The sequence below is a fragment of the Mauremys reevesii genome, linkage group 13 (genome assembly GCF_016161935.1).
Source record: "Mauremys reevesii isolate NIE-2019 linkage group 13, ASM1616193v1, whole genome shotgun sequence".
NCBI classification, from domain to species: domain Eukaryota; kingdom Metazoa; phylum Chordata; order Testudines; family Geoemydidae; genus Mauremys; species Mauremys reevesii.
Window position 1 is genome coordinate 12763345 of NC_052635.1, and position 23115 is coordinate 12786459.

The following is a 23115-nucleotide window of genomic DNA, read 5'->3' on the forward strand; positions in this document are numbered from 1 at the left end:
GGCTGTGTGCTCAGCAGAGGAGGCAGAGTGGAGGTGAGCTGGGGCGGGGAGCTGGTCCCCTGTGCACCTCCCCCCCGGGCACCCCCCCACCCAGCTCACCTCCACTCCACCTCCTCGCCTCAGGGGACTTTTAGGCGCCCCCAACCACTAGGCGCCCTAGGCGGCCACCTAGTTTGCCTAAATGGTTGCACCGGCCCTGGCTTGGGGGGATATTTTGGGGGAAGAGGAACTCCAAGTGGTTCCTTTCCCTGTTTCTTGTTAAATCACTTGGTGGTGGCAGCGTACCAGGTTTTAACCTAAGCGGGTAGAAATAAGCTTAGGGGGCTTTCATGCGGGTCCCCACATCTGTACCCCAGAGTTCAGAGTGGGGAAGGAACCCTGACATTGGTGCAGAATCCCCCCAGGAGAAATAGTATGTGCTCAGCATGTCTCAGCTGGGTGGGGACACAGCAACATTGATCCTGCTAGTCAAAGATTGAAATAATGCTTTGTCTATGCTGGCTCAGGAAATGCTTTTCCAGCCATGTTAGCTGCAAACCCATTGGCAACCGGACAATCATTATGGTAGATCGTAGAGTTGTGTCTCTGTATCTTAATCCTAGCTGCTATTCCTAAGGGCAGACTGGGCCTCACTAGCTGCCCTGCACTGCAAAGCCAGTATGACTACTGTAAAATACTAACCCTAAATATACCCCCAACAACCCCAATACTTAGCAATACCGCAAGGCAGCAGGCGGGCCCTTAGGTATTCCTGGGGGCTTCCCATTTCAGATCACTGCTTAGAAGGTGGCAGGGGGACTTCAGTAGGTGGGTTTGGATTGTCGTTGAATTTCATGTCACGGCAGAACAAGATGCTTTTCTTGCCCAGGCCCAGCTGGTACTGCCATATGTAGATCTTCTCCTTCGGCTGCAGGGTCAAGCTGACAGACTCTTCCACGTCAGTGGCGTTGCTCCAGTTTTCCTGCTCCGTGTTGACGCTTTTCCCGCCATATTGAGCTGTGAGGGAGAACTGGTACTTGGCAATGGCTTTGGTGAGGGCTCCTGACTGGTATGAGGCTGAGATGCTCACGCTCCAGTTGTGCTCTATGCTGCTCATCTTCTCCTTGGCATAGCCCACCTTCCTGGTGATCTTGTTCCAGGTGATGGGTGTGTTGGAATCATTGGAGATGGTCTTGATGGCTTTCCAGGTGCCGAAAGCTGAACCCTGGGTGATAGCCAATCCACCAGGGAGGAAGTTGACCACATCAGGGTGGAAGGAATAGGTTACGGCATCCGTGTTCTCGTGGAAATTGGTGGTTCGGTAATACTGGATCCCCCATTCGTCATGTGGCTTGACGAAATAATAATAGTCCTTGATGCCCCAGTAATAGAGGCCATCTCTGCAGGATGGGTGGAGGCTGTATTCGACAGCATCAGAATCGGTGTTCATGTTAGTGACCCTGCGGTAGACGCCCTTGCTCTGGAAGATGATGTAGAAGTACCCAAAGACTGAGAGATAATGGTCTCCTCCCTGGCAATTGGGGTGGAGATTGTAGACTTCGGCTTCTGCGTCCATGTTCATGTTGGACACACAGCGATAAGCCCCTCCTTTGATGATGTAGAAGAGGTCATCCTGGTGAGCGAGATAGTGCTCCCCACCCTGGCAGGAGGGGTGCAGACTAAACACGTTCAGATCTTTTCCTTCGTTGAAATTGGTCGACCTCATGTAGCAGCCCAGGTCTGAGCGGACGACGTAGTAATATGTGTTCACCCCGCAGAAATCGGCCCCCGGGGCTTTGCTCTTGGGGACTATGGCAGGCATGGTGTTCGGCACTAGAAGATAAAATAGTTTCTTCCCATTGATTATTTTGCATTGCAGTAGCACTTGGAGCCCCCAGCTGAGATCAGGGCCCTATTCTGCTAGGCATTGTCCATATACATAGTAAGCGAGGGTCCAGCTGGAAGAGATTACAAGCTCCATAAACCAGCATGGTGGGGCCCACAAACCCACAGTGTAAAGGGTAAATGAGCTGCTGTGGGCTCCAGTTACAACTGCAACAGGTGTCAGGCTTGGTGCGAGGGGTAACAAGGGCAGAACCCGGCTCAGCTAGGGGCTGCCTGGGAAGGAGAGCAGATTTCCCGTTCTCCCTGGGATCAGGGACTGCTTGAGCAGCTGCCACTGGCTGGGTCTCCCTGAGGGAAGATATGCCCCATGCGGTGCTGTCGTTCCTTGATTGGGTGCTGGTGACTTGTCTGAGGTTGTGGTGCCCTGACAAAGGGGGTGACAGCTTGGTTTCTTTACACCTGACATAGGCCTTGGTAGTGGTGTGTCTGGGTTTGGGGTCCCATCTCAGAGCTTGATTTTGGGGGGATATTTGCACTCACGCCTCCCCGACGCTAGCTGGAGAATGGGGGGATCGGTGCTCCAGGAAAGCAAGCTGAGGTTACTTAATCAGGGGCCAGGCTGGCACATGTTCCCGACAAGATAAAGGAGCATTGTTCCCATGGTACAGGGGGATATTGGCAGCATGGGCTATGGCTTAACCTTCATTCCCTCATTGCTTGGGACTCCCCTTTCCCATCCCCTCTGGTCCCCCCTTCCTGGGGACCACCCTTCCCCCATCCCCTCAGGATCCCCCTTCCCTGCATCCTCTCAGGATCCTCCTTCCCAGGGACCCCCCTTTCCCCAATCCCCTCAGGATCCCCCTTCCCAAAGACTCCCTATCCTATCTCATAGAACTGGAAGGGACCTTGATAGGCCCCCCTTTCCCCAATCCACTCAGGATCCCCCTTCCCGGGTCCCCCCTTCCTCCAATCCCCTCAGGATCTCCCTTCCCGGGGCCCCCCTTCCTCCAATCCCCTCAGGATCTCCCTTCCTGGGGACTCCCCTTCCCCTCATCCCCTCAGGGTCCCCCCTTCCAAGGAACCCCCCTGCCCCTCAGAATTCCCCCTTCCAGGGGCCCCGCTTCCCTCAATCCCCTCAGGATCCCCTCTGCCCTGGGACCCCCTTCTCCCCCAGTCCCCTCAGGATGACTGACAGAAATATAGCCAATTGCTCTTGTGGATCAATATTAAAAAGGTTCACGTGCCCAAACAGCCAGGTGTAGCTAACCAGATGAACTGAAGTAAAGCAGCACAGGGAAGGACAGAGCCATACATACCCCTTGCTGTCAGATGTCACCCGCGTGATGCTCTGCTCTGTTCAGTGTGGATAACAGTCGGTTGCGTGTGTTCCCTCTGTGTGCTGCCCCGGCTCTGCGCAGATCGCTGGCACAGCTCACCCCGAGAGAACCCCCAATGACCACAAACTCCAACAAGGTATGAAGGCACTTGGCCAGGATCTCTGTCAAACAAAACAAAGTCTCTAGCTCCCCGGATCAGATATCTACAGTTCTGCTAGTACGTATGTGCTCCCTGACAATGGACCGGCTCAGTCAGTGGCAGGATTTACAACTGCCCCCTAAGCCAGACAGAGACAATGCCTCAGTGTAAATTCTTATACACAGGTGTAAACAAGTTACACATCACTCCTGACATATTAAGTGCAACCCCTCTATGCAGTAAAGTGCCGCTTCTCACATTGTACATGTTGATTCGAACAAAACAACTCTATCCATCATATCACCCTTTTGCCCTTGTCTTTAGGATGGGTCAGCCTGTGCCTTGTTAGCTGTGTGGAATGTGCAAGTATCGGAGTGTTCTGGTACCATTCTAGCATATGTTTAGAGCTCTAGTGTTCAGGACCTTTTAGGTATGAATATTTTGCAACATCAGCCCTTTCTTTGTAGCTTCTCTGTGAGCCTCTGGCTCACAGCTTTTTTATTTATGTTTTGCGTAGGGGTCCCTTTTGCAAAACTCAGCAGGGTATTTTTGGCTGCTGGCTCTCAGTACTAAAAAGGGGAAGAAGGACCTGACACTGACACCCCCAGAGAACAGGAACAGAGACCAGTGCTCTAGGTCATTGACAGGGACAGCAGGCAGGGCGGGGGCAGGAGAGGAGCCAGAGGTTCCCCCTGGGCAAGTGAGCTGGAATTGCCTGGAACAAAGTGGGGGCCAGCTAAGAGAGAGCAGGGGGGGAGCAGCTGCTGGGAGCTGCTGAGCCCAGCCAGCAGCCAGGCAGGACAAGCAGGCAGGGGGAGGCAGCAGGTCAGGAGCAGAGTCAGAAGCAGAGAGAGAGAGAGAGCAGGGAGCAGTGCTGGGAGCAGGCAGAGCAAGCCAGGAGTTGAGCCCCAGGAATCTGGGCCCCCAGCCTTGCTGGGGGGCGAGGACTCTGCCACAGCAGAGGGAGCTTCTGGTACCATTCATTCCCTGGTTACATTAGCAAAGTCTTGACCATTACTTTACTTCAGGCGTTAGGCCTCATACCGGGCCTCTGATATAAGGGTTTATGTTTCAGGGCCTCATCTTACTACACCCCACCTCTAGGGAAGCAATTAATCTGGTGGCGTGTGCACTGTACACAGAAAATATGCTGCACACACATGCATTTAGGAGGGGTTGTATTTATATCCACTAGCTGGAGGGGATGGCATACATCCCCCACCAGCCGTTACTTGTTGCGTGCCTTTTCTGGCTCTGATTTGGTAACCACATTCCATACCAGTCTGGACGTGACAGCACTCCCTGCCTGTAGCAGGACACAACCCCAGTGTATCTTTGAGCTATTTCACAAGGCAGGAGGGAACAAAGACAATGTGAGAGAACAGCACGGTGGGGAAAAGCAGAGCAAAACGATGAGGTTAGCACAGCATTAAGGTTTCTTTGTGCTATGTCGTCCTCTTGCAGAACATTTTGCTGGGCAAAATAAAATCTTCTGAAAAGCAGGCAATGGAAAGTTAAGATGCCAGCACAGTCTTAACTCTGTCCTCTTCTGGCAATACCTAATACACCCCACTAATGTTTATTCTGCTGATCTGGTTCACCTCCATGTACAAACCCATTCACCCACAGGAGTCCTGTTAAGGCTAGTGAAGGACAAAGTGGCATTAGCAGCGTCATATTCCACTCAATGTGGGCAGTATCCTTTGGCCCTATGGCCTGCCACTCCCACAACCTGCGGCTCTGCAATTCTCCATTGGGGTGCTCCCATCACTGACGTTAACCCACCTCCCCAAAGGGCACAGATTTCAGAATTCTCTCTGTTCCATCTGGGGATTTTGATTCGTGTGCAAATGCAAAGACTTTGAGATTGCAACTCCATGGCATGGACCCCCGGAGTTAGCCGAGGCAAAGGAGGCCGCTACCTCATGCCCGTCGGGTTAACAAAACGGAGCCAACCAGCGGCGAGGGTAACCCATAACGGAGGGGCCGTACCGCATTGTTTCTAGTCACAACATCTATGTACTTGGGAGCCGCACATGTGACGTCGACTCTTTGTTCTACCGCAGGGGTCAGCAACCTTTCGGAAGTGCTGTGCCGAGTCTTCATTTGTTCACTCTGATTTAAGGTTTCGCATGCCGGTAATACCTTTTAATGTTTTTAGAAGGGCTCTTTCTATAAGTCTATAATATATAACTAAACTATTGTTGTATGTAAAGTAAATAAGGTTTTTAAAATGTTTAAGAAAATTCATTTAACATTATATTAAAATGCGGAGCCCCCACGGACCAGTGACCAGGACGCGGGCAGTGTGAGTGCCACTGAAAATCAGCTTGTGTGCCACCTGTGCCATAGGGTGCCTACCCCTGTTCTTCCGCCTGGGGACACACCGGGTTGTGACGTTATTGATATAAATTGGGACCATATAGAACATGGGTTGCAACCGAGATCCTGTAGTGGCACCAAATCTTAGGTAAAGGGGGTTATATAAGGTGTCTAAGACCAGGTTATGGGTTGCTGGTTATGATTATGCTGTCTGTGTGCATGTATCATTTTTAGTTGAAGTTATGTATTTAGGCTCTATATTGTCTGTATTTCAAGTTGGTGATGTGCTTCTGGGTGATATCCCAGACAAGTTGGTGTTAGCTCTGCTTAGCCTGCTTGATGGCCCATTAAGAACCATCAGCTACACAATTGACCCATGGAGAGAAGGCAGGCACGCCTTATGACTCAGCGAAGTATGCAGGGACTGGCCCATGTGACTCCAGACTCCATTTGGCTGTAATTTTCCACAGTGGGGACAAAGAGGTTCTTACACCTGGAAAAGCCTATATAAGGCTGATGCATCATCTCCATCTTGTCTTCAATCCTGCTTCTTACCTCTGGAGGGACTTTGCTACAAGCTGAAGCTCTACACAAGGGACTGAGGACCCATCCCAGCGGGGGATGTACTCCAGAGACTTGATTTAAACCTGCAGTTTATGCCATCACTGCTGCAAGCCTGAACTAAGAACTTTGCCATTATTGTATGTAATTGATTCCATTTAACCAATTCTACCTCTCATCTCTACCTTTTTCCCTTTGTAAATAAACCTTTAGATTTTAGATTCTAAAGGATTGGCAACAGCGTGATTTGTGGGTAAGATCTGATGTGTATATTGACCTGGGTCTGGGGCTTGGTCCTTTGGAATCGAGAGAACCTTTTTCTTTTATTGGGGTGGTGGTTTTCATAATCATTCATCCCCAGGACAAGTGCACTGGTGGTAATACTGGGAGACTGGAGTGTCTAAGGAAATTGCTTGTGTGACTTGTGGTTAGCCAGTGGGGTGAGACCAGAGTCCCCTTGTCTGGCTGGTTTGGTTTGCCTTAGAGGTGGAAAAACCCCAGCCTAGGGCTGTGACTGTCCTGTTTGAGCAATTGGTCCTGATTTGGCACTCTCAGTTGGGTCCCGCCAGAACCGCACTGTCACAGTGGCGTAGTCGTGCTTGGATCCACAGAACCAGGTCAATTAAGCTTTGGGTCAGAACCCCACGCTATCCAAATTTTAAATTTGGGATTGAGAGTTTGGTTGGTTAAAGATCAGTTACCATGAGACAGAAAGCATCAGGAAAAGCAAGGAAACTGCAAGCCTTGAGAGACAGCATGCAGTTTGAATATGAGCTAAAACTGGCAGAAATTCGAATGGAAGAGAAGCAAGCCTTGGCCCGGCTGGAGAAAGAGGCGGCTGAGAGAAAGAAAGAGGCTGCTAAAAGAGAAGAAAAAGCTCGTAAGGGACGTCTGGAGCTGCTGGCTGCTGAGGAGGAGACTCAGGCCTGGTCTACACTAGGACTTTAAATCGAATTTAGCAGCGTTAATTCGAACTAACCGCTCAACCGTCCACACCAGGAAGCCATTTAATTCGAACTAGAGGGCTCTTTAGTTCGAATTTGGTACTCCACCCCGGCAGGTGGAGTAACGCTAAATTCGACATGGCTAGTTCGAATTAGGCTAGGTGTGGATGGAAATCGAACTTAGTAGCTCCGGGAGCTATCCCACAGTGCACCACTCTGTTGACGCTCTGGACAGCAGTCCGAGCTTTGATTCTCTGACCAGCCACACAGGAAATGACCCGGGAAAATTTGAATTCCTTTTCCTTTCTGGACAGTTAGAATCTCATTTTGTGGTTGGACATCGGGGCGAGCTCAGCAGCACCGGCAGCAATGCAGAGCTCTCCAGCAGAGGAGTTCATGTAATCTCTGAATAGAAAGAGGGACCCGGCATAGACTGACTGGGAACTCTTCGATCTGATCGGTGTGGGGGGCGAGTAGTCTGTGCTTTCGGAGCTGCGCTCCAACAAACGGAATGCAAAGACCTACGAGAAGGTCTCCAAAGCCATGAGAGACAGAGGATACAGCCGTCATGCAACGCAGTGCCGTGTGAAAATCAAGGACCCCAGACAAGCCTACCAAAAAATCAAAGCGGCCAACGGATGCTACGGAGCCTGCCACCACTGCCCCACCAGTGACCATGGACTCTGATGATGGGACAGTGTCAACGGACAGTTCCTCGACGATGTTCACGGACGGGGAAGATGAGGAAGGGTTTGTGGAGGACGAGGCAGGCGACAGCGCTTACAATACTGCTTTCCCCGACAGCCAGGATCTCTTCATCACCGTCACGGAGATCCCCTACCAACCCTCCCCGGCCAGGAACCTGGATCCTGAATCAGGGGTAGGAGCAGTCGGTAAGTGCTTTAACCATGTTAACTTTTATTCTTAATATAACAGGAATCTGAAGTGTGTGAAAAGGAGGTCTCTGTATATATGGTGATAGAACAGAAATCCTCCTGGGAGAACTCCACGAAGCTCTCCTGCCGTTAATCGATAAGCATCAGCAGGAGGTTCCTGGGGAAAGCTGCCTTATTGGGTGCTCCGTGATAGCACACTTTTCCGCGCGAGGCTTTCATGCGGTATTCAGGGAGCACTGCCTCCCAGAGCACGGCTGCATAGGTCCGTGGTTCGTGCTAGATTTCACGCAGCATGCGCTCTCTATCTCCTTCAGTGCCCGTCCTCACGGTTATCTCGCTCGGATACTCCTGCATCTAAGTAGGGGAAGAACTGTTACGTTACGCCTGGTCCAAAGTATTTTTAATAAATAAACGGACAGACGGCATAGCACAGACTCAGCACGCAGCTGCGTGACGAGCGTAACGGAAAGCCAAAGAATCAAATGGACGCTCATGGAGGGAGGGGGGAATGAGGACGCAAGGTATCCCACAGTTCCTGCTGTCTCCGAAAAGCATTTGCATTCTTGGCTGATCTCCAAATGCTTCTAGGGTCAAACACAGTGTCCGCGGTGGGTCGGGGCATAGCTCGGCAATTTACGCACCCCGACCCCAGAAGTTAAAGGGAAAACAATCCTCTGTTGACTCTTTTACATGTCACCGTATCTGTACTGAATGCTGCAGACAGACGCGCTGCTGCAGCACTCAGCAACAACATCCTTCCTCCCACCCCGCCATGGGTGGCTGATGGTACAATAGGACTGCTACCCGTCCTCATCATCAGCCTATTGGCACATGGGGCAGTGCAAAAGGACTGGTAACCATAACAACCATACCAACTTGCTTGGGACAGGTCGATCAAGGTCGCCTGGTCCTAATTTTTCATGGTAGATGGTGCAGTATGGCTGGTAACCGTCCTCATCATTGCAACAGGGGGCTGAGCTCCATCAGCCCCCACCCTTCATTGTAAAGAAAAGATTCAATTGCCCCTGGACTAGCAGAGGGATGATTGGCTCCCTCCTCCACACCCCTTAATGTCATCTCTGGACTATCATTGCAGCTGGAGGCTTCCTTCCACTCATTTCTCACAAACGACTACCTGTGTCTTATTCATGCATTCTATATTACTTCATCACACAAGTGGGGGGACAATGGTATTGGAACCCAGGAAGGCTGGGGGAAGAACGGGATGAACAGCTGGGGTTGTTTCAGGAGCACACCCTGTGAATAGCATTCAGCTCAAAATTTATGCATGATTGGACAGAGAGCAGCTGTGCTCTCTGGTTCTATGATACAGTGGTTCTCTAGTCCAGTTGCCCATATTCTAGGCAGGACTGATTCTATTTTTAGATACCCAAAAAGGAGGGATTGACTCGGGGAGTCATTCCCAAATTTTGCTTTTGTGCCCCTGGCTGATTGGCCAGGGGCACTTATGACAGCACCAAATGGCGCAGTGCAAAAGGACAGGTAACCATGACCATCTTATTACCATCTTCTTACCAGTTCATGGTATGGTAGACAGTGCAGTATGCCTGGTAACCATCGCTGCTGTCATGCAAAAGCAAAAGCATGCTGCTGTGTAGCGCTGCTGGTCCGCCTCTGTCAGCGGCATCTAGTACACATACGGTGACATACACAAAAGGCAAAATAGGGTCCATTGTTGCCACGCTATGGCGTGTGCCAGGGCATTTCATGGAAAACGTGCTCGAAATGATTGTCTGCTGTTGCTTTCCCGGAGGAAGGAATGACTGGCGACATTTACCCAGAATCCACCGCGCAAATGATTTGTGCAACAGCAGGCACAGGGGTCTCAACCAAAAATTCACAGAGACAGCCTAGACTCAGTTAATTGTTCGCAAAAAAGTATCTTTGCAAGGAATTCACTAACTGTTTCCCATCTCACAGCTTCCACTGTCTCCAGACCTTCCACAGCATCCCCCTCGCAGAGGCTGGCGAAGATTAGGCGGCGAAAGAAAAAGACAAGGGACACGATTTTCGATGAATGTGTGGGCTGCTACCTAGCCGAGGCGGACCAGCAGAGGCAGTGGAGGGAGAAAGTCTCTCTGTACCAGCGCTCACACAGCGAATGGGAGGAGAGGTGGCGTGAGGAACAGAAGCAGGCGACTCAAGCAATGCTTGTTCTAGTGAGGGAGCAAACGGACACGCTCCGGCGACTTGTGTATGTTCTGCAGGACCGCTGCAGGACAGAGCCCCCGGCAGTATCTCTGCAACCGCCCTCCCCCGCCACAAAGTCACATACCCCCCTCACCCTAAATAACCAGGAGGATGCCCGCCCTGGGCCGTGAATACTGTCACTGCACCCCAGCAGAGTGCTCAAGTAACCAAAAGCTCTCATACCCTATGTTTGCATAAGTCCTTCCCTTCCGAACTCAAACAAGTCCCAATCCCAGTCCCATCCCATAACTGTGTACTTAAGTAATAAAAATACTTTGCTGTTAAGTACTGTTTCCGTCATGTTTTTTCACTGAAGACTTTGTTTGAATGGGGTGCGTGGGGAAGTGCGTTGCTAATTGCATAGGACAGGCACCTTTCCCAGGGTACAGACACGGGGGCCGGATCAGCAGCGGGTCACACACACAGTGCAGTCAGTAGGCACCGTGGTCGGTATGGGAGGTGGTTTCCAGGTTCTGTGTGGGCGGTGGGGATGTGACTTTTTAGCGGGGGAGGGCGGTTACAGATCTTATACAGCGGTCCTTGTCCTGGACCGCTGAGTCACGCAGCAGAGGAATCTGTATCCGTCCTCCTCCGCCACAAGGCCACATAGCCCCCCGCACACAGAATCCCAAAAAGGAGGGATGGCAGGCTCCATTGAAATAAGCAGTCTGGCACTGCGGACCGCTGTAGGAGCAGGAGCCTGTCATTCCTTGAGTTTAGAGGCGGTCTTTACATCAGCGCACACCCTACCCACCACAGTCTGCGTTCCAGTTTCAACCCTTTAACGAAAAGTCATGAATAAAGAAACCTCTCCTCAGTAACAGTGTGACATGTATTTTATTTTTACACGTGTCTTGGAAGTGGGGGAAATGGGGAGAACGGGGTATTTAACCGAAGAGGAGAGTCAACAGTAACTGGGTAAAGAAACAGGGGCAGGTTCAGCTTCTCTGTAAAGAAACAGAACAGTCACAGGTCACGCTGCTCGCTGGTATTTAAAGAGTTCCTTGTCGCTGTCCCAGGCGCCTGTATAGGGCTTCATGAGCAAGTGCATTAGCGGGCAGGCTGGGTCACCGAGGATCACTATAGGCAAATGCACATCCACAACAGTTATTTCGTGGTACGGGAAGAAACTACCTTCCAGCAGGCGTCTGAGCAGCCCACAGTTCCTGAGAACACATGCATCAGGAACCTTGCCCGGCCATCCGACGTTCATGTTGGTAAAACGTCCCCTATGGTCCCCCAGTGCTTGCAGAACCATTGAAAAGTAGCCCAATTTCTCAGCAGCTGAATGTGGAAGAGGTGGACGATAAAGTGCGAGGAGGAGAAAACGGCGAGGATCGCAGCGGGCTCCATGCTTGCAGTGCTGTGGCGTCCACGCTGTCACTGACCAGAAAAGTGCACGAACAGATTGCCTGCAGGCGCTTTCAGGGAGGGAGGGAGTGAGGGCGTGATTGACGGTTCAATGACGACAGTTACCCAAAACCACCCTCGACACATTTTTTACCCCAGCAGGCATTGGGGGCTCTACCCAGCATTCCAATGGGCAGCGGGGACTGCGGGAACTGTGGGATAGCTTCCCACAGTGCACCGCTTCCAAAGTCGACGCTGGCCCCGTGAATGTGGACTCAGAAATTAGAATTAGTGTATTTAGTATGGATACACAAATTCGACTTCATAAGGTCGAATCCACAAATTCGAACTAAGTTGATTCGAAATAGTCTTGTAGTGTAGACAAGGCCTCACAAGATGCAACAGGAGACTCACAAGATGCAGCAAGAAACTGCTAGACTCCAGCTCCAAGTCAAAAAAGCAATGGAAGAACGGCAGAGACTGTATCCTCTGGAAAATCCAGTTTATAACTGTGTTAATATGTGGTATTACTCTGGGCAGTTTTCTGTGTTTAACCCGTTTTGCTATGGCTATGGAGAGGGGGATTCTAGCCTGGTGGGAAATAGCTGTTTGTCTGTGCAAGAAAGCTGTGTGTCTGTGAGTGGAGTTTCTAAATGTCTGTCTGATGTCCGAGAAGTGAATCTGAAGTTAGATCAAGAGCAAAAAGATCTCATGGGTGAGGAAAATGTTTCTCAGGAGCAAATTAAAGTAAATAGTCAGGTTAAAGCCCTAACTGAGGAAGGAAAGGGTAGATCTGTAATGGGTAATGGATTGTTGGCTAGTGCAGCTTGTAAAAGTGAACCTGAAATGGGTAACTGATTTGCTGGAAGTAGCTCAGTGTAGTGAAAAAAGCAGCAGCTTATCTGTTGGGAATGGCAATGTGCCTGGTAGGGAAAGTTTGGAGGAGCCTAGGCAGCCTTGTGAGCTGATGGCTTTGTCTAGTCAGCAGTTTGGGAAGACAGGGATAGTGGAAGATGAGTGTCCCTGTCCCTTACCTGTTTCCTGTGTGGAGAAATGTGACAGTGAAGGGAATGTGCCTATGTCTGTCAGGGGTATTGACTTGCCTATGAAGGAAGTTACCCCAGTCTCCAAGCAGTTGTCTGTGAACAGCCCTGTGTGCTGGGACAAGGGAAATGAGATCCCAAGCTGTGTGTCTGGTGAAGGAGAATGTGTCTCTGGCTCTTCTGTGTCTGTGGAGCAGACAGAAGGTGCCTTTCAGCCTGTGATGGTTGACGGTGATTCAGTTGTCTCGGAGTTGGTTGTAAATACAGCTAAAGCCCAGGAAGGGAATGGTCCTAAGTTTGTGTCTGCTGGGGAGAATGGCACTGTGACTAGGTTGCATCCAGTCAGTGTCATAGCAAGATCCCAGAGACCAAACAATTCTGGTGCTTGTAGTTTGCCAGTTGCTAATGTGTGGTTGGAAAAGGGTCTAGCAACTCTGTCTGATCAGGGTGATGCCCTAGCCAGGGCACAAGGAGAGCATAAAGGTGATTTAATTGTGTTACCTACTGACAGTTTGACAACTTGTAGCAAGAAGGAAAAGATTCCTGAACTTGTTCCAGGCCAGGGAAAGGAGATTGTTTCTAACCTGTTATCGAGGAAGTCTATAAGTTTGCCTGAAAGGGGATTGTGTAGAGATCTGCCTGATGGGCCTGAGGTGATTAGGAATGTAAGTAAGACCCAGAAAGAATCTGTGGTTGCTCAGGAAAGTGTTCCTTTAGAGCAAGCAGGGAAGGGCAGAATTTCTGTGAGGGGTGAATTGCTGCTTAGAAAAGCTCACAAGGAAAGGAATCTTCATGGTAACCTGTGCAAGCGGTTTACTGCAAGTGAAGGGTGTAAAAGTGATTTAATCAAGGAAGTTTCAGTTCCTAACAGCCAGAAATTTTCTGTTGTGAATGGATCCACTGACTTTCCTTTTGAGAGATCCAGTGTGGGCAGCTTTGAAAAGGTCTCAGGTGGAGTAGAAGCTGTTAACAAAGTTGAACAGCCCTATAACCAAGAGGCTGCTGGTTGGAAAGACCATGGCGTTGGGACAGGACTGTCTCCATGCTGATTCTGTGAGTGAGCAGTCTGTGCTTCAGAGTCTGAGGACAGATTCAGTTACTGGTGTTTCAGAGCAGAACGGTTTTATGGCTAAACGCTTAAGGATGCAGGGTAGAGCAAGCCAGCTCTCACCCTCAGACTATTTGGATTTGTGTGGTATCTCTGTAAAACAAAGTCCAGCCTTGGAATGGATAGCAGCTAAAAATCTAAAAGCTAGTGTCTGTGTTGATGCAAATTACTTGGCTGGCAGGGAGAAGAAAGACTTGCTAATAGCTGTTAGCAAACAGAGCCCACCCCATCAGCCAGTGAATTCTGTTAAGCAAGAAAAATCAGGGTTTAATCCTGAAGGACAAGAAGGAAAGAGAAGACTGAATCTTGCAAAGGGAAGCCACAGGTTAACCCTAAAAGGCCCAAACCCCACTGGTATTGAGCCAAGGGTGTGGCATGGCAAACATGATTGTAAATGGACACTTGCAATGAATTTGTTGTTATTGATAATGCTAATTTTTGTAACTAATGTGTTGCGATTGCCAAGAACGGTAAAAATGTACCATGTGCCTAATCTTTTGGAAAATCCCTTGAACATGTTGAAAGGAATACATGAAAACACACGTTATGTTAAAGGGCCTTGCTATACTGATGTTTCACAGTTAATGCCTGTAAACAGCGTTGGAACTTTTCACAGGGGAAAATACATTCCAGACCTGATGTGCTGTATGAAAGGGGAAACTAAGGCACACGACCATATTGCTTTCATGGCTAAATGCCAAGATTCCTGTACTATGAACAACATCAATATCTACATTGGATTAATGTTAATTGGGTTCCAAACATTGGCCAGAGCTGGTATGAATAAAGTAGCTGTTTTCTTTAGCTCTTGGCAAGATCACATGAAACATACAGGAACCATGCTGCAAAAGCTAACCAAGTTATACCTGGAGTTTGTAAAGAGATTCATTCATGTTATGGAACATGACTTTGATAAACCATTTCTGTTATACACTGGTACGGCCTCTAGCCCAACACTAGCTGTAGTGAGACAAACCCAAGGAAAGGGGGCTCTTGGGATGCAGTCAGCGATGTTTTGTCATCCCTTCCTGCATCAATTTTGCGTTGGGGGTGTGACGTTATTGATATAAATTGGGACCATATAGAACATGGGTTGCAACCGAGGTCCTGTAGTGGCACCAAATCTTAGGTAAAGGGGGTCATATAAGGTGTCTAAGACCAGGTTATGGGTTGCTGGTTATGATTATGCTGTCTGTGTGCATGTATCATTTTTAGTTGAAGTTATGTATTTAGGCTCTATATTGTCTGTATTTCAAGTTGGTGATGTGCTTCTGGGTGATATCCCAGACAAGTTGGTGTTAGCTCTGCTTAGCCTGCTTGATGGCCCATTAAGGATCATCAGCTACACAATTGACCCATGGAGAGAAGGCAGGCACGCCTTATGACTCAGCGAAGTATGCAGGGACTGGCCCATGTGACTCCAGACTCCATTTGGCTGTAATTTTCCACAGTGGGGACAAAGAGGTTCTTACACCTGGAAAAGCCTATATAAGGCTGATGCATCATCTCCATCTTGTCTTCAATCCTGCTTCTTACCTCTGGAGGGACTTTGCTACAAGCTGAAGCTCTACACAAGGGACTGAGGACCCATCCCAGCAGGGGATGTTCTCCAGAGACTTGATTTAAACCTGCAGTTTATGCCATCACTGCTGCAAGCCTGAACTAAGAACTTTGCCATTATTGTATGTAATTGATTCCATTTAACCAATTCTACCTCTCATCTCTACCTTTTTCCCTTTGTAAATAAACCTTTAGATTTTAGATTCTAAAGGATTGGCAACAGCGTGATTTGTGGGTAAGATCTGATGTGTATATTGACCTGGGTCTGGGGCTTGGTCCTTTGGGATCGAGAGAACCTTTTTCTTTTATTGGGGTGTTGGTTTTCATAATCATTCATCCCCAGGACGAGTGCACTGGTGGTAATACTGGGAGACTGGAGTGTCTAAGGAAATTGCTTGTGTGACTTGTGGTTAGCCAGTGGGGTGAGACCAGAGTCCTCTTTGTCTGGCTGGTTTGGTTTGCCTTAGAGGTGGAAAAACCCCAGCCTAGGGCTGTGACTGCCCTGTTTGAGCAATTGGTCCTGATTTGGCACTCTCAGTTGGGTCCCGCCAGAACTGCACTGTCACACGGGTAATAACCCCAGTCCCAATCTTTGACAACGACTCTATAATGGACAGGAAACCAGATCCTAGGAGAAGCTGGGAGAGTCTGTCCCAGCCTTTAGCAAACATATCAGCCCCTTAACCAGGCCCCGCCAACAGGGCGGGGTGAAGAGGGTGTCATAGGTCTCACCCCCACTTGGAGCTGTTGGGTTCCAAAATGGGGACCTGCATTGGCACCCCTAAACTAAAATCCTAGTTTAGATCTGGTAAAAGCTGCCACCACCCAATAATGTATGTGCATTGGGACACAGTCCTTCCCCAAAATCCTTGGGGATCCCAAGAGCCCCAAATCCATGGAGTTCTTACACCTAGGAGAAATAAACCATTCCCCCCTGCTTCCTTCCCCCTCCCTTTTCCTAGGAGAGATACCGGAATCCAACTACAGAGGGATACCTCCCTCCTCCCCTTTCCCTGAGAATCCACCCAAGGAAAGATTAACCAAGTCCTTTACAGAAAAGATTTATTAAAGAATAAAAAGAAAGTAACTGTCTCTGTAACCAAGATGGAACAATACACAGGGTCTAAACTTATCAATCGCTGGAGAGAATCCCCCCTCCTTTCTTTCTCGATAAAAGCAATAACAGTACAGAATTAAAGAAATTCTATAGCAAAACACAGAATTGCAAATACAGAAATAAAAGTATAAGAATACTAGTTCCTTGCTAATACTCACTAGCTTGAATAGAAGAATTTATTGCAGAAACCTGGGAGGACTTGATTAAGATGTCTGGACTCTCTTAACTCCCAAGAGAGACTCTCTAAAAAAAAAACAAAGAACAGGAAAAAAAACTTCCCTCCACAGGGATTTGAAAATATCTTGTCCCTCATTGGTCCTCTGGTCAGGTGTCCACAGGTACTGCTTGTTAACCCTTTACAGGTAGAAAAAAACCTTAACCCTTAACTAACTGTTTATGACAGAGAGCAATTGCCCAGGGGCCCAGGCAATTTAAAAGGGACCCCCGACCCGGCTCAGGTCGGTGCGGAAGGAGCCAGTAAGGGGATGGAGGGGGGGACTACTGGCAGGAAGGAAGGAAGCAGGAAAAACAACGAACACAGACACGGGGTGCAGCACTGTAGCCTCCAGGGGGAGCTGGGAGCCTGGGCTCAGTAGCAGCTCCTCCCCTGGCCTGTGCCAGGGACAGACTTTCACTGAAAGTCTTTGTGTGCCCAGCCCGGGGGGGACTTTCTCCAGCTGGACTCAGCCCCGGGCTCTGCCGGCCCTGACCTGGAGCCGTAGGCACCCGTGCGGGAGAGAGCTGGGGCCAGCGCTGGGGCAGGCAGGAAGGAGGCACTGCACAAAGGCCCCAGTAGCGCAGGTCTCGCAGGCCCTGGGGATCTGCTCCCAGCTGGAGAATGTGCCTGGGCGGGGCCTGGAGAGTGATGGAGCTGCTGCCCTCATGCTGCCCCCAGCTGGGGCAGGCTCTGCCCTGGGGCAGTGCTGGGGGCTCGGGCGGGGACAGAGCAGGTGGGACACGGAGGAATTTCCCTCTGTGTGTCTGGGGGCAGGGAATGGGTCAGGCAGGGCCGGGCTGGAAAATCAGCCAGAGATGGGGGGAGGGGAAAGACGGTGTGAAATGGTGATGGGGTGGGGTGGGGGGTTGAATTATCTCTGTGCAGCCAGGGACCCCCAGGGCAGCCAAGCTGATGCTAGGGGGAGGGGGAGCTAATGAAATCCCCTCAGATTTGGCCACTTCTCTCTCCAATAGTGAGAAAATTCTCCCCCATTTCTCCTGCTTATCACTGACAGGGATAAAATCCAGGCAGGTTTCTCCCCTTTTCTCTCATGTTATTGACCCTTTCTTCAGTCTCCACCTCAGATTTTGCCCCATTCTCGCTCTAGTTCATCAATGTCAATTTAAAATCTCAGATTTGGGATATTTTCCTACCCGTTTGACCTGCAGCAAATTGTCTTTGTTAGGTGGGAAACAGTTACCCTGAGTCCCACCCCAAATGGGAAGGGGGTTAGTGGGTGCAGCTTGTGCAGCCTGGAGATGCGGCTGCCCATTCTCTGCCAGCAACAAGGCATGGAATGGCCCAGGAAGGATGAGGAGAAACGTCTGCAAATGGAGACTGCCCAGGCCCAGGTTACTCACTCCTAGCTGCTGCCCCCCCACAACTGCCCAGTGCAGCTCCCCACCAGCCACTAGCTGATAGTCACCTGCCTACTCCTGCTGCTGCCCCCTCCCCACTAATGGGGAGTTTTCCTGCTCCATACCCCTCACTTGCCCTCTTAAAATACCTCCCCAAATGGTTCCCTGCTGCCCATGGCGACTGCTGGTGGGGAGGAACTATTACTTTTGCTTTATTAATTGAACTTTCATATACAGCCCCCCTGGGCCCTTTTAAATCCCCTGGGCAGGCTGCAGGGCTCCTAGACAGGTGCAGGGTGGCACCGCTGGGGGCGAAGGCAGCCAGGCGGGTGTGTGGAAGCCCTGGCCGTGCTGGAAGAACGCGCACAGCAGGGCAGCTGGAAGCAGCTCGCTAGGCACCAGCCAGCACAGGCGCAGCACCGCCCAAATGTCGGGTGGACCATGTCCGGGCGGGCACGGCTTATGCATGTGTGGCGTAAACCCCAGCCATCCCTATCTAGGGGCCCCATTGACTGCCCCGCCCTGGGGCCCGAAGATGCTGTCTGCGGGCCTGCCCTTAACGCTAAGTCTAAAGGCTTACTCATGTTCTACAAATTAGCAACGGCACGGCAAAGGCCACCAGTTCCTTAACCCACCAGCGGTTACATGGCGGAGATGGAGATTCTTTTTACACTCGGACAGAGAGAACATATAAGGCTCTGATTACATCACAAACTGGTAATTGTTGTTGTATTGATTGTGCTTTGTGGGTTAAGATACACGGTTACACAACAAAGGCCAACTCGAATGTTTTGCATTTTCCTCCATGCTGCAGGCCAGAACAGAGGCCAGTTTGTATGTGAGACTTTCTGAAGCGGTTGCTAGTGTCTAATGTAAGTGGTTGAAGGGAACTTCTACGTGAACTGCAAGTCGCATGCATATGCAACATGCTTTTCAGGGATCTTTGTCTCTGACTAGGTGTCTCTCTCAGTTGGACCCTCTGGACAAAGTTCCTGGGGTGGGGAAACAGGTGGGTTGGAGCCCAGGGACTCAGTTTCAGAGGCAGCCAGGCCGTGTGGCTGACCCTGGAGGAAGAGTAGGATCCCAAGGCACATCAAAGAGGTCCCTGCAAGGGACTGCTTAAAAGCTGGGGCATAGCACCATTTGTGTGGCTCCATGACAACAAGCCAGAATGGATATTGTGATCACTGAGTGTGACCTGCATAGAGCACAGGCCAGAGACCTTCCCCACAATAACTTCTAGTGCAGAGCGGTCGGAAAGTCTTGATTTAAAAATGGCCAGCAATGGAGAATCCACCACGACCCTGGGTAAATGGTTCCGATGGTTAGTGTCTCCCACTGCTAAAAATGTACCCCTTATTTCCAGGCTGAGTTTGTCTAGCTTCGATTTCCAGCTGTTGGATCGTGTTAGACCTTCTCTGCTGGATTCAAGAGCCCGTTATCAAATATTTGTTCCCCACGTAGGTACTTGCAACTTTAGCGCCCTCGTGGCCAAGATGGAGTCTGCTCTGCAGGCAGCTCTGGCCAAGAGACAGCGCGCGCAGGAATGCAGCAGGAGAAATCCCTTCCACCCCAGGGGCACCTGTTCCAACCCCCCCAGAGTGACCACACCCACCCACAGGAAAAGTACAATGGATATAACAAAGGGAGATATTTATTTACAGAGGGATGAGAGGAGAAAAACAACAAGGGGAAATATAGGGGGAGCAGTAGAACAGGGCTGCATTCAAACCAAAACCCCACGGGCCCAGTGGTAGCACAGTCTGACAGGGCAGACACTGAGCAATGCGTCTGCACACACAGTTCAGGAGGCCTGAGCAAAGTTCCAGTCCCATGGTGAGTCTTGGGTGCTCCTGATCGTCTTCGGCGCCAGTGAACTCTCCCCAGCAAACCCCTCCGGTGCCCTCTTCTGCCGCTCTCTGCAAAGCCCCCCAGAGTGACCACCTCCCCACTTGACTATCTACAGCCTCCCTCCTTGTTCCCAATGCAGAGTCACCAGCCCCAGTACTCACAGCCCCATGCAGCTCCGGGCAGCCGTGATCCTGGGTCCAGCTCCAGCCTGTCCTCGGGCGATTCCCCCTGGCACAGGGCGGCTCCTGGCTCCTGTCCAGGCCTCAGGCAGGTTCTCTCTGCTTCCTTCTCCAGGGCCAGCTGTGCTCCTTCCCCCTGGAGCTCCAGCCCTGCCCCCTGGAGTTTCCCTCCTTTTTCTTACTCTCCCCCTCCCCCCTGGGAAAAAGATTTAAAGGGGCCATGCTCTCTAAACCCCAAAGGGGTTACATACTTGTAGACTGGGATCAAGTCACCCCTTCACCTACTCCTTTTTAAAGTAAATAGATTAAGCTCCATCACTGTACTGCTAGAGGGCAGGTTTTCTAACCCTCTAATTATTCTCTTGGCTCTCCTCTGCACCCTCTTGTGGCACGTTCGCTTTGCACGGAAGGTGCATGTTGCATACATCGGAGACTCCGTGTGTTGGGAGCAGATCTGTTCACAGCCTCGAGGGCGCTTGATCTGTCGTGCACCTGTCTGTGCTTGTTCTGTGCCGTTCCTGTGTGTGGTTTGGTAGCCCCACTCCGTACCGGTCGGGACGTGAAAACGCTCCCTACCCATATCGGGACGTAGCACTGATCTGTCCTCTCTTTGACAGGTTTTGTGCTTGCCAGCGTCAAAGCTGACGTCAGCTTCGCAAAGGGTTCTGGAGTTTAGGTCAACTCGAGGGCACAGAGCTCCTCTAGCCCCCTATGGGCGCCTCCCCTCAGGCTCGGACTTAGGTGCCAAACTCCCAGAGGTTTGGCTCACACTCCTCTCCTCAGCCTCTCCCACTAGCTTTCCCCAGCAGCTCCCCACCTAGTTCACTGGCTTTGGGAAATCCCACTCTGAGCCGCTACCTCTCCCCACCCATCATAAAGGGAGCCTGGGTGACAAACGTAGCCTCGGTGATCCCAGGGGGTTTCTAAGCCCCTGAAAGTCAGGAGACATGACTGTCAGCATCCCAGCGCCAAAGTGCCTCTGTGACTCTAGCCCTTACAGGCTAAAGGGGCCAAGCAGACAGAGAAGGGTTATTAGCCCCCATTGCACAGGGGAAACTGAGGCACAGAGTAGCTAAGACTGGCTTTGGTGCTCCCAGTAAGATGCCCAAGTTCCATTGGAATACACTGGGATTTAGCCTGCAGACTCCCAAAGGGCATTTAAAAGTCCCACCCTAAGAGGGAATGAAACCCAGGTCTCCTAAATCCCAGTGTGGAACCTGAACCACAGCCCCAGCCTGCCACTGTCACTTGTTTGTCAGTTGTGTCATTGGTCCTGTCTCCCAGCCCCACCCCACCAGACTCAGACCGCTAGACCCCACTCCTCTCCCAGAGCCAGGGCTAGAACCTAGGAGTCCTGACTCCAGATGTCCCCCAATGTTCCTTTCATTCTCTTGCTAAGATTCTGATCTCAGCAGTCCCAGGATCAATCCGGAGTCACTCCTGAATGCAGTGGGGTCAGGACTGGATTCTGCTCCCAGCCCCCGGGATCAATCTGCAGTGCCCCTCCCTCTGCATTTCCCCCCTGGCTGTGTCTGTTCTCAGCTCACCCAATTCCTGGGGCTCCTATCAGAGATGGATCCAGCTGCCAGCAGAACTGAGTCCCTGGCTCTGCTTCCCCTCTATACAGCCCGGCTGGGCAGCTGGGCGTGGTGGGGTTGGAAGGGGAAGTTGCTCCCACTGAGGGCCCCAGAGACACTGGTTGGGGAGGGAGAGTAGTGCGGGAAGCAGGCACCAGGCCGGTGCTGTGGGGCAGTCCCCTCTCCACATGCCTGGCTGGGGTGCCTGGTTCACAGGCTCAGGGTGGCCAACCGATGGCCAGATCTGGGGGGGGACTGGGGAGGGACACCCCCCGCTCAGACTGGCAGGGCCCTTGGAGGTTTCCACCTCCCTCTGCAGCATGGGGTGCAGGGCGCCTGCTGGGATCACCTGGGCCTGTGTCACCTGCTAGGGCAGGGCCTCAGCACTGGGGGCACCTCAGGCTCTGCCTCTGGCTCACAACAGCTGAGTCTTTAGGCTGCAATGCTGTAGCTGAACTGAAGGCACTGGGCTCGGCAAGGGGGGATGGGGGTGCAGTGTGTCAGACAAGAGCTCAGCATGTCTGGCCCTGGGAGTTCAGAGCCCTGGCACCTCTGGCCTTGGCAGTTCATGACCCTGGCACCTCCAGGCCTGGCAGTTCATAGCCCCAGCGCCTCTGGGCCTGGCAGTTCAGAGCCCCGGCACCTCTGGCTCAGCAGTTCAGAGCCCCAGCACCTCTGGGCCTGGGAGTTCAGAGCCCCGGCACCTCTGGCCCTTGGCAGTTCATGGCCCCGGCACCTCTGGACCTGGCAGTTCAGAGCCCTGGCACCTCTGGCCAGGGGCACCTCTATGTTTTTGGCTGCCCCAAGCATGGCAGTCAGTGACCCCGCCATTCGGCAGCGGTTCTGTGGGTGATCTGCCGGTCCCGTGCCGTCAGTGTACCCACCACCGAATTGCCATCGAAGCCGCAGGACTGGCGGATGTCCCGCAGAAACGCAGCCGAAGGCTCCCTGACTGCTGCCCTCATGACGACCGGCATGCTCCCCGTTCCCCCCCGACTTGCTGCTCCAGGCACACGCTCGCTGCGCTGGTGCCTGGAGCTGCCCCTGCCTCTGGCCCTTGGCAGTTCATGGCCCTGGCACCTCCAGGCCTGGAAGTTCATATTCCCGGCACCTTTGAGCCTGGCAGTTCAGAGCCCCTAGAACATCTGGGCCTGGCTGGGCTGAGCCCCAGCATCTCTGGACTTGCTGTGTCAGTTATGAATGTAAAATAATTGCTCGAGCCCAGACACCTCTTTCATTACAAATTAAGCACTCCTCTGATGTGTCCTATTGGACAGGGGGAAACCGGGCTGGCTGGGCCGAGGGGTGATCCATGGGGGAGGGGGGGTAGATCAGGCTGGCTGGGATGAGGGGCCAATTTGGGTGTGGGGAGGCAGGGAGATGAGTCTGGCTGGGCCGTGGGAGGCAGTGACCCACGTGGCAATGGGCTGGAGAAGCTAGGCTGCAGGAGGGAGGAGTTGGAAGGAGGCCCCTGGCAGTCAGTCTGTGTGCACAGTGCTGGAATGTCCAGCTGCCGGTCCA

At 51.5% G+C, this 23115-nt stretch overlaps 1 protein-coding gene across 1 annotated transcript; it reads right to left on the reverse strand.

Moving 5' to 3' along the window:
• Nucleotides 1-349: 349 nt before the first annotated feature.
• LOC120379814 lies at nt 350-21623 on the reverse strand. Its single transcript, XM_039497347.1, has 3 exons — nt 21565-21623; nt 3141-3322; nt 350-1812 (listed from the first exon to the last, which is right to left on the reverse strand). Exon 3 carries the CDS (start codon nt 1799-1801, stop codon nt 773-775), a length of 1029 nt encoding a protein of 342 aa, XP_039353281.1. The 5' UTR covers nt 1802-1812; nt 3141-3322; nt 21565-21623; the 3' UTR covers nt 350-772.
• Nucleotides 21624-23115: the final 1492 nt, after the last annotated feature.